At 41.8% G+C, this 12,271-nt stretch overlaps 1 protein-coding gene across 2 annotated transcripts in view; it reads left to right on the top strand.

Annotated features, from left to right (window-relative positions):
* The first annotated feature begins 239 nt into the window (after positions 1-239).
* Positions 240-12,271, top strand: part of anapc7 (anaphase promoting complex subunit 7) — a 54,952-nt gene continuing 42,920 nt past the window's right edge. For both annotated transcript variants that reach the window (XM_070887839.1, XM_070887838.1), the window contains exons 1-3: positions 240-326; positions 802-1,002; positions 7,325-7,511. In XM_070887839.1, the coding sequence (XP_070743940.1) occupies positions 902-1,002; positions 7,325-7,511 (288 nt within the window). In that variant the 5' untranslated portion in view covers positions 240-326; positions 802-901. The remainder of the gene's footprint in view (positions 327-801; positions 1,003-7,324; positions 7,512-12,271) is intronic.

Below are 12,271 nucleotides of genomic sequence, written 5' to 3'. Positions count from 1 at the left end.
ACACGAGGCCCATACTTGATAGAAGGTCACTCTGTGACCAGTTACCTTTATTGGTCCTCAAGTGGACCTCAAGTGATGAAGGTGGGTGGAGTTTCTCCTTTTATACCTGAAGGTCCAGGTTAGGAGTGTCTCCCACAAGTTCACCCCCTTGTGGTCAATGTTCTCAAGGTGTCCAACTTAGGTCAGCTTATACATGGGTCACAATGATTGCAGAATACATGACAATGGGATCTTTTACGTCCACCTGAGAGGGCAAACGGGGCCTCGTTTTAACGTCTCATCCGAAAGATGGACAGTGCAGTGTCTTCAGTACTGCCCCTCCTATAGTTCGTTATATTATATTTTACTAAAATTTAGTACATTATATAGTTCATTATGTTAACTTTATATATTACTAAAATATAGTACATTATATGGTTCATTACATTAATTACATTTTACTCAATTTAATACATTATATAGTTAATATTTTAATTATATTACTAAAAGTTAGTACATTATATCATGAATGATTAATTATATTTTACTAAAATTTTGTACATTATATAGTTAATTATTAATTATATTATTAAAATGTAGTAAATGATCATTAATTATATTACTACAATTTAGTACATTATATAGTTAATTATATATTACTAAAATTTAATACATTATATAGTTAATTATATTAATTATATATTACTAAAAACTTTGTACATTATGATTTATTTTCCCTTTCAACGAAGTTACAAGCAATCTGAGTTAAATTATATATTTACAGTACATAAACCAGGACGGGCGGTTATTATTATTCTTCAGGCAGTAATCGGGCAGCTCCGGATGCGGAGGCCCGCAGCGCCATTTTTGATGTGCTAGTTTGGTGTCGGGTTCACACCGAGAACTTCGCTGGCAGCAGAAGATGAACGTTATCGATCACGTCCGGGATATGGTGGCCGCTGGCCTGTACTCCAACGTGAGGCTACTCAGCAGCTTGTTACTGACCATGAGCGACAACAACCCGTAAGTGGCTGCTGGCGAGGTTTCTTGCCTCGTGAATGACATGTTTGGGTTCCGATTGCTTCTGTGTATCCGAGATTCCCATCAGTACTAAGACGGTCTGGTTTTAAAGTGCAACCTGTTTTTTTAAAAAATGTGACCCCCCCCACTTTGCTCCCACACTAACACTATTCGGGTATTCGGGTTAAATATAAGTGTGTTATAGTTATTGTTTAACTAGTTCCCTCTTGGGAAGATGAACGCGGTTCAGGTTTACAAGAATTGCCAGTATCACTGCCTGAGCTGTGAATTGGGGATGTCACAATACAATTCTTTGATTGTATTTAAGTGTTCAGGACTATGGATATACTATTGTCACCTCTGAATTAGAATGGGTTCATGTTTCTGTGATGCTATAAATATTGAAAGTTTGAGGAAAGACCAGAAAATTGAACTAGATAGCTTTGATGTGAAGCTCGCAATGGCTGAAATGGCCTCCAAGACTTGAACATGTAATCTAGGCTGTATCGATTGGCTCCTTGTCCCCAGCACAATGAATTTAAACTTGCTGCTTGAATTTAAACTTGCTGTCTTCAAATCTCTCCCTGGCTTTGCCTGCCTATCTCTACAACTGCCTCTGATTCTGCCCTTTTCTGCAGCCTACCCTTGCTTTGCTTCACCATTGGTGGCAGAGCTTTCAGCTGCCTTGGCCTCACTCTGGCATTCCCTCTCTAGAATTCCCTCTCTAGACATGTGTGCCTGTTCACTTTTTTTGGCCAACCTTTAAGTCACCTTTTTTTAACTCTCTCCATAACTTGATCTCTCTTTATTTGATTTGCCTCTCCCTGCCCCATGTAAAGCACCTTGGAATGTTTTCTATGTTAAAGGTACTTTCTTAATGCAAGTTTGTTGACACTTTAACACTGATGGCGTTCTTCTTGGGCAGTCCCTCACATCGAGGATGACTTGCTTCCACGCCAAAAGGGGATGAGTTCAATGAGTTCACAGGTGTTTCAATGAAGGACCTAATATTCCAGGTCCCGAACTGCATATTGAAGGGTGGAAGATGCCTGTGCGTGGATTTTTTTGACGTGTGGTGGCCGTTGCACACCAGTCACCACACAGGCTTGACAGAGCTAGGTCTTGGTCCAGTGGCAAGGATTAACCAAGACGACTGGAGACCAGCTCTGTTGCACGGACCTAGTGCGCACACATATCGCAGTGTGGGCTGACCCGTGCTGCCCCTGCGCCCTCACCTCTTAAGAGCCCTGAACTCATGCCTCTCCTGGGCCCTGATCACATCGCTCTGCAATCTCTCACCGCTCCTTCGCCTTGACCTCGCCGCTCCTGCTGTACCTGCCCACGCTCCAATCACCAACCTGGGTTATGGTGATGTCCAATCCAGTCACCCTCTTCATAGCCGTTGCCCTCCTGCTCGCGCTGTACCCTGTAGTGGTATGCTGCCACGCTGCTCCCAGGCCGCCTGATGGAGGGGTACATTATTGGAGGGATTATCCTTCAGATAAAGTGTTAAACCTAGGGTCCCACCTGCATTAAGAAAGTACCTTTTTAACATGGAAAACATTCCAAGGTGCTTTATGTGGGGCAGGGAGAGGAAAATAAAATAAAGACATCAAGTCATGGAGATGTTAAAAATCCTGTGATTTTGTTCAAAGAACACAAGAAGTTCTGGTGTCCTGGCCAACATGCCTTCCTCAACCAGCAGCACCCAAAAACTAAACATTTATCTCATTGCTGTTTGTGGGGTCTTGATTTCTGCAAACTGGCTACTGCATTTGCATGATAGTTACTGCACTTCAATGTATTTCATTGTATGTGGGGAAAAAAAACTGCAAATATTAGAATTCTGAAACAAACAGATTGATCAATACTCATCTGTAAAGAGAAGAGACCAGTGCAACTCTTTGTCATTGTATACAAAGCACTTTTTAAGAAGTTCTGAGAGATGTGATATGGTGTTATACAAAGTGTAAGTTTTACCTGAAAAATTCACATTGATCGCTATTGTCAATTTTTTTCTCCAGATTTATTCATTAAGTTCTGAAAATCATCCTACTTGACACATGCTGAGATGGGAAATCGGCTATTGTGGCACAATTTGTGCTGCCACAGTTGATTTGGTGCCCCAAGGGATGTGGATGGGAATGGATCATTGTTGCTTTATTTCTGATGCTGTTTTTGCTGCTTCCTGCAGCTTTTACCTGATGCTGGTTTTCTTTATCAGTGTATTCTGTCTTGTGGGGACTAAATGGGAATTCCTGGTTTTGCAATAGATCAGAAATTCCTGTCCACAGCAGAATCAGCTCCTGCAATGAAGCAGCAGCGTCAGGTGGGAGCTGCAGTTGGGACCGGCAGTGAGATCAGGGAGCGAGCATACCTTTGTGAACTTGGGAGGTGGAGGATTAGAGGAAATGGGGTACCATTGTGAAAGGGAAGAAAGTAATTGTTCAGGTAGAGAAGTGATGGTCAGGCTGGTATGCTCAATATGGATGAACTTAAATGTCACTTATTTTTCATACATATAAAAAGAGGAGTGAGAAAAGACCATCAGGTCCATCAAGCCTATGTCATCCAAAGATGCAACCACATACATCATTGGCTCATCCCCTAATCATGCAATCCGCTAAGAGTTGCAAAAATCCTGCAGAAAATTCAGGAAGAAGTCAGGGAAATTCCTCTCTGATTCTAAGGTAATCAAATAAAGGTCCAGGAGACCGTGGTAACCCATAATTGCAAATAACAACTTAAGGCCAAAACTATACATGTCCTTTTCTCCTGAGAAGTTGTCAAGTTTCTTTTTAAAGCATTCGAGTGAATCTATACCCCTCACATGTTTCAGTAATCTGTTCCAGAAGGCGATGATTGCGGGGGGGAAAAAAGTTTTTCCTGGCACTTTAACCTACTCTCTGCCTGTGGATTTTATATGCACGCCTCTATTGCTCCTATGCTTATCAATCTCAAATAACTCATTCATCATGACTGAGTCCATTCCTTTCATTTTTTCAAACCTCAATCATAAACTGCTCTAAGTCTGTGTTCCCCAAAGCAAACAGCTCTATCTCTTGGAACCTGTCCTCATAACCTAAGAACTCTAAAGAAAGACTTGCTTTATATAGCGCCTTTCACGACCACTGAACGTCTCAAAGCGCTTTACAGCCAATGAAGTACTTTTGAAATGTAGTCACTTTTGTAATGTAGGAAACTAGAGAAAAATATCATTTTGGTTGCACTCCCCTACAGATCCTCTAACTTTCACCACATGCGGGAATCAAAACTGGATTCTATGCCGAGAATGGATTTACCAAAGCCTTCTATACCCTAAATATAGTACTCCTTAATTTATACTCGATGGTTCTAGCAATACAACTTAAAATACTATTTGTTTTCCCTATAGCTACCTCAAATATTTTGTTTGTGAACCTTTTAATGAGTGTTCAGCTATTGCCTCCAGGCCCCTTTCTTGATCTGTTACCTTTAGCAGATACACTTGCATGGTTTAAACATGCCTTTAGTTTCCCAACCCCAAATGCATGACCCTGCATTTGTCCATATTAAAGGACATTTGCTACACATGGGTCCAACACTGGAGCTAGTCCAAATCAGACTGCAACCTTTTGATTTGGTCTAAATTACTAACATCATATCAGCAAATTTAGGATTAGTTCCATTAATGACCTCATCTAAATCGCAATGGTCCCAGCACAGTGCTTTGTATAACTCCACTCTTGATCACGAGCCATTCGGTTCTATTACTTAATAGCCCTCTGCTTACAAAATTTCAATTAGTTACCTATCTAGCATAGTATATGTCCTAGCATAGCATATGTCCTATCATCCCATATGATCTAATTCTTTCCAATAGCTGTCTATGTGGTACTTTATCGGAGCACTTTTTGGAAATCAAGATATACATTATCCACAGGACTGCCATCATCCACCATTCTGGTCACCACCTGAAAGAACACAATCAGGTTAGTGAAGTAGGACCTATGTGTTCTGATGCCATGGTGAGAAATCCCTAATAATGGCCAAACTTCCCATAAATAAAATTCCATATCATGTTTTACAACAGCTTCCCTGCAATTAACACCACAATCACAAACTTATAGTTTCCAAGGTCAGATTTCATCCCCATAAGTAATGGGATCACCTGAGCCTCCCTCCAATCCATTGAACCAGCCTGAACCGCAATGACCAATTGAATGCATAAGCCAGTGGCTAAAATGCACAATCCTTTGCTTGCTGTAAGCATTTTGGGGGTCTAGCAGCAGTAACTGCTTTAAGTTCATTAATCTGAGCTGAGACCATTTCTGCACTTTTTATTGAAGCAGTTTTTAGCTGCACACCCATCCTACTGGCATTGTGGCATTTATTGAGAAGTGAAAACTGATACAAGCTCTCTAATTTATTTAACTCTCGGCATATTTTTAATCTTCATATTTAACCCATCCTGATAAATCCCTCAAAGCACCAATGCCGCCTTTAATTGTTTTCTGACTTCTAACAGAAATGTAGCAGGTACTTGCATTTAATGTAACTTTATTATATAGGATGTCTCAAAGTGCTTTCCAATCAATGGATTACTTTTGAAGTGCACTCAGTTTTATTTATGGGCAAATGCAACAGGCAATTTGTGCACAGCAAAGCCTCACAAATAATTGTCCAGTATCTCTTTTTTTCTAATATCCTTTATCTTTCCTAATACATAAATATGATGGTATCATACTAAATTCACAATATAGAGGTTATGAATTCAAATCTCATCATGGCAAGTTGGGAAATTGAAGTCAGTAAATCTGGTCATTTGTGGGCTAGCGGCAGTAAAATTACCATTAAAGCTGGTTCACAAATGTCTTTCAGAGAAAGGAACCTGCCACTCCTACCCAGTCTGGCCTACACTTGACTCTAGTCCGCACTCCATGATTGAAAATACACTTGGGACAACTAGCAATAAATGCAACTTCAACTTCAGTTATTCTCCCTTTTTCAATAACTGTCCTTCCTCTCTAGACAATTTTACCTTTTATTAAGATTTGAAATAAATTTTTAGATTACTTTCCCTACCAACCTCTCTATTTAGCCATTTAGACTTCACTATACTATGAAACCTGCTTGTCTAACAGTATATATAAAATAAATTAAATTTGTCTTCTATAGGGTAGTAATTTTCGCATTAACACCATACTCCAATGTAACTTCAATGAATCTGAAGATTTTGGGTTCAAACCCCACTCTAGGACTTGAGCACATCAATTTATGCTGAAATTTCATGAAGTACTGAGGGAGTGTAACATTATCAGAAGTGTATCTATTAGATGAGATGTTAAATCAAGGCTGCCTATTCGGGTGGGCATAAGACCCCGTAACACTTTTTTGAAGAAACAGCAAGGGGATATCTTGGTGTCCTTACCAATATTTATCTCCCAATCAACATCACTAAAGCAGAAATTCTGATCATTCTCTCTTTGTTGTTTGTGGGTCTTTGCACTGTATACAAATTGGCTGCTCCATTTGCCTACATAACTGCAGTGACTACATGTCAAAAGTCATTAATTGACTGTGAAGTGCGTTGGAACACATGGATATGAAAGGCACTATAAAATGCAACTTCATAAGTGAAAATTTAGCACTTGGATACAGCACTAAGTTATCAGCAGCATTAATTTAACTGAAATCTATCAATACAATACGCACTGTTGCCCAGATGGATATCGTCTCAGGATTACTGTTAAGTACTAAATCTAATACTCTAATAAATGTTCTCTAGTACTCTCCCAAATATATTGAATAGGGAAGCAATAATTGACAATCAACAAATAATTCAGTCTTGTCTCCCTCTGAACTTGCCTGCCCATTATCGGACCAGTTAATAAACAGATAGTTAAAACCCCCATTAAAACAGCACTACACTGTTCTACTTTTGTAACTTGATTGGCATTCACTGCCTTGCTCTACCTTGTTGCCATAGAAACCTATCAAATCTATTGATTGGGGAAACAAGTCAGAATGCACTACAGGTATTTCGTCAAAATTCTACATTTTCTGGGGAACCTGCTCCTTGGACTTCCTCCAACTGTGTGCATTAGTGGAGATTAGATGGAAAGTGGGGAAGTATTTGGAAGGAATGTGTACAATTCTAAATTTGGTTAAATTCTAAAGGAAAATGAACAGGTTTATGGTTAAAATAAGATTATCTTAGAAAATGTATGTGATGTAAGTAGTTGTGATCTTCATGCAAAAATAAGGCTCAAAATATCAATCAAATAAAGATTGCAAGTTGTTTCACAGATGCACTAATTCTGCTTTGTTTGTTCTTTGCTCTTAGAGAATTATTCTCCCCAGTGCAGAAGTATCAGCTACTTGTCTACCATGCAGATTCTCTCTTTCACGATAAAGAATATCGGAATGCTGAATCTAAATATAAAATCGCTTTACAGCAGAAGAAGGCCCTGAGTAAGACCACAAAAGTGAGACCGGCTGGTGGGGGCACTCCCTCAAACCCACAAACACAGGTACCTGTAGTGTAGAGAACAAGATGTGTTTTACTCACCCCTTCAAAGCTGTTCAATGGCATGTAGCTTGTTGCTGACAAAAGTTATTGAATTATCACCCCCTGCCCTCACCAACTCCACCCTCCTAACAGCATGATTTTGTATATAAATAAAGCTCATCCAAAGGACAAGTACTTTGATGGGTAAATATTCATAATAAGCTAAGTAATGGGAGGTCAGATTCAAGGAGTTTGAACTGGAAGACATTCGTCATAATGTTCCATGAGAATTGCTACTGTCCAGTTTGAGATTGGTTACTGTGTGTGGAATTGCAAGCACGGATTCAAACCCTGTCACTGTGGATCAGTATGTGGTAGCACTTTTGAGTGTGTCCTTCAAGCAACATATTGTTTGTCACTGTGGTCCTTGGCAAAAAAAACTATTGAAAAAACACTTGTACAGGTTGAACCTCTCTTATCTGGGACCTGGCCTGTGCCGGATAAAAGATTTTGCCGGACGAGGGGAGGCCATGTTAAATTGGATGGTACAGGTACTGAGCAAGGGGATTATCGGGACTGGCTGGCTTGTGGCTGGGAGTGCGACAGAGAGACTGTGGGGGGAGGGGAGGTGGTGGATCATAGGGTCAGGCCAGCGATTGCAGGAGTCTGAGTCGGCAACGAGGAAGGACTTCAATTTGTTCATGTCGGCGCGGCTGGGAATGGTGCCGGATAAGGGAGTCCCAGATACAGGAGGTTCAACCTATATAAACAACCTCTAGTGACTTTAGGGTATTATGGTCAACATTAATGCATTTGGTCCTCCCTACATGCAGAGTACAAAAGGAAATTGTGCACTTGGGTGTATGGAAAACACAGACAAGTGATCTAACATAATCAGCAATTGTATGAAAGTTATAAACAACCCCTCAGGTGATATCTATTTATAGGCCAGGCAACATAAAAGGAACCTCAAAAACTAACGCTTCACATCCACAGGCAGGGAAAATACAGTGGCCATGGTATTTCCAATTAAAATTGGCAATAGATATTCATTTAAAAAAAAAAAACAGCTTGTGGCAACCCTTGTGGGTTGTTTTGTGCAGCTGTAGCTCATGGTGGGGGTGGAAAGCAAAATAAAGACTCTATCTAGCAGCTAGACTTCCTCAGAGCATGGTCAGGACCACCTTTTTTTGAATATTTGATAAAACAAAAGCAGTTTATTAAGTCACAGAAAGCAGGTAATTGATCAGAATAAAAGCCACGTGCCATGCCGGAGTCACTTTTCCGATCAGGCATACTTGCTTGCCTGAAAGTACTATTGCCTAGATTTGCAGTCAGCCTGCCTCAACAGGCTTCCAAAGATATGTGATTGGGTAAAGGAGTCCAAATTAAAATGCTACAATGCGCATAAGTTATACAAAAGCCCGGGATTACACTTGTCTATTTCAACCCCCCCCCGGCCTCCCCTCAGTAGCCGCAGGTGAGGATTGCTGAACAATGAATCAGCAAAATCCTTGCTTTCCTAGTTCCAGTAGGAAAAGAAGAGAAAGATTGCTCGCATCTCGAAATCTAAAGCGGTTTTCCGATTCTCAAAAGTTATACTAAATAGCTATTCCACAAATCAAAGACAACTGTCCTCAATGAACATTTGAGATCTGGATATTTAACAGCAGTGGGAAGCACAAGTCCCCCATGGTGCAAGGTGTTTAAACATTCCTGAGCGTGTCGCTTAATCGACATGTTTGTTGGGATTGTGACCCTCAAAAGAATGAAAAACATTCCTCTAAACAAACTAACTCAGACTTTCAAAAGCTGAATTTTAAATTTTGTACAGAATTGTAGTTTTACTATTATAATACGAACTATTATTGTAAACTGGCCAGCAGTAATGGGAATGTGACTAAGCTAGTGGGTGTGAAAACATTCCAGTTCTTGTGTGAGTGTGCTGCAGTGTGAGGAGCTTCCTTCACGTTGTAGTACAAACCATGCAAATTGTGTTAGGCTGAAATTTGTACTTATCAGGGTTGCCTCTTTTTAAATGGATATCGATTGCCAATTTTAAATTTGCATTGTTTGGTGAGAGTTTGTTCTTGAGTTAAGGAGCAATAATAGTGTAGACTGGAACACTTCCACTTTTTGCACCCAGTTTTGGCTTCAAGCATGGCTTGACACAGAGCACCCTGTACTTTAGCCCACCAATATGGAATCATGTCAACATTAAAAAACCAACCCATACTGTGCCAGTGTGATATTTTGCTATTTCTTATAGCAACTGTCCAAGTGTCCTTTTGACTGAGACAGTTGAATTATGGGTTGCTTCGTGCTGTGGATTGACAGTACATATCTGGCAATGCAGGAAACTATTTCTCGGGCATCTGGAAATCCTCTTAAGCACTCAAGAGGAATGAAGGCTCTTTCTTTGTTTCCCTCTTCTGGGTGGGAAGGTGCCTGGCCCCATTGTAGTACGTACAGGGGTTTTGAACCAGTATCTTCTGTTGTGCTCTGCGGTTTAATTATGTTGTTGTAATATGTCGACTGTCTGGGATGGGGAATTGGAATAGTCAATGACCAAGTTTGCAGTAAGTGTTTGTAACTTGAGGAACTTCAGCACAGAGGTAGGGGTATGGTAGCATAGTGGTTATGTTGCAGGATTTAGTAATCCAGAGGCCTGGACTAATAATCTGGAGACACAAGTTCAAATCCCACCACGGCAGCTGGGGGAATTTAAATTCAATTAAATAAATCTGGAATTTAAAAAAAGCTAGTATCAGTAATGGTGACCATAAAACTGCCCAATTGTCGTTAAAAACCCAAATTGTTCACTAGTGTCCTTTTAGGGAAAGAAATCTGCCATCCTTGCCTGGTCTGCCTATATGTGATTCCAGACCCTCAGCAATGTGGTTGACTTTTAACTGCCTTCTGAAATGGCAGTTGTACCAAACTGCAACAACAAAGTCAGCACTGTGGGAGTACCTTCATCACACAGACAGCAGTGGTTCAAGAAGGCCATTTTCACCACCACCTTCCCAAGGGCAATTCAGGATGGGCAATAAATGCTGGCTTTAGCAACGATGCCCACATTCCGTGAACAAACAAATTAAAAAAGTTGTTGAGCTGGAGTCCAAGGTACAGACATTGGAGGTCTGGTTAGTGATCAGGGACAGGAGTGTGTGACTGCAACTCAGGCAGATAAGGGGTCCCCAGAGACATGGTTGCAAGGTGACATGGGTTAGGAGTTAAATATTCCAGGATACTTGACATCGAAAAGACAGGCAGACTGGAGAACAGGATGGCCGGTAGCCTTGATAATTAAGGATAACATAAGGGCAGTAGTGAGAAAGGATCTTGACTCAGATCAGGAAGTAACATCTATGTGGGTGGAGATAAGAAATAACAAGGGGCAGAAAACTGGTGGGAGTAGTTTACATGTCCCCTCTTAGTAGCTATATCATTGGACAGAGTATTAATCAAGAAATAATAGTGCTGGAGGAGCCTTGGACCTTGCCCTTATCCAACAGGTATGAGGTTCTTGCTGCCTGTGTGGATGAGGGCAATGTTTGCAGGGTGGATGAGCAAACTGACCATGGTACAGGAGGCCATTCAAGTGGGGGGAGTGAAAAGGAATGCCGTAGCGGTAGGAGACAGTATAGACAGAGATTTAGATACTGTTCTCTGCAGCCACGATTGGAAGTTCCGAAGGCTGTGTTGACTGCCTGGTGCAAAGGATATCTCCTCGCGGCTGGAGAAGAATTTAGAGAGGGAGGATCCAGTTGTTGTGGTCCACGTAGGAACCGATGACGGGTAGAACTAGGAATGAGGTTCTGTGGAGAGAGTTTGAGGAGCTAGGGTCCAAATTAAAAAGCAGAGCCTCAAAGGTAATGATCTCTGTTTTGTTACTTGAGCCATGCGCTATTTGGAATATGGACAAGCAGATTAGAGTGATAAATGCCTGGCTTAAAGAGTGGTATGGTAGAAAGGGGTATCGATTCATGGGGCACTAGCACCAGTACTGGGGAAAGTGGGAGCTGTTCCGTTGGGACGGTCTCCACTTAAATCGGGCTGGAAACCTTTGGGGAAATGTTTAACCTTGGAAGAAACCTTCCAAACCATCCCTCGGAACCCCAGCGGACAGCTGACCTTCCTAATGCCTGCCCCCCAACCAAGCCTCGGGCCATCTACCATCAATGGCGCTACTCGGTGCCGAGCTTGCGGCCAACACCTCACCGTAGGCAATTAGGCTTATACAGCAGTGCCTGGTCTCCAATCGTCTTGGACCCCCTTGCCACTGGACCAAGACCGTGCTCATCTAAGCCCGTGTGGTTGTCGGTGTGCAGTGGCCACCCCACGTTAAAAGAACTCGCGCGCAGGCATCTTCCTGGAACGTCAGGATCCTCATGGACAATTCCAATAGCAACAGGCCGGAACGCCGCACTGCCATAGTTGCCCGGGAACTTGGACGTTTTGACATTGACATCACCGCCCTAAGCGAGACCCGGTGGGCAGGGGAAGGCCAGCTCAAGGAACATGGTGGAGGTTACACCTTTTTCTGGAAAGGAAAACCAGAGGAAGAACACCGCCTTCATGGAACCGGCTTCGCCGTCAAAGATGAACTGGTCGACCGCCTCAAAGACTCGCCCTGCGGGGTTAACGAACTCCTCACGATTCTTTGCTGTACCCTATCCCAGAACCAATGCGCCACAGTCATCAGTGCCTACGCCCCAGCACTCTATGCAACGGATGAGGCTAAAGAGGGTTTTTATTCCGACCTCGAGACACCCCTGT

Source organism: Pristiophorus japonicus, chromosome 8, assembly GCF_044704955.1.
Source record: "Pristiophorus japonicus isolate sPriJap1 chromosome 8, sPriJap1.hap1, whole genome shotgun sequence".
Lineage (NCBI taxonomy): Eukaryota > Metazoa > Chordata > Chondrichthyes > Pristiophoridae > Pristiophorus > Pristiophorus japonicus.
This window is presented reverse-complemented; position numbering and strand designations above follow the sequence as displayed.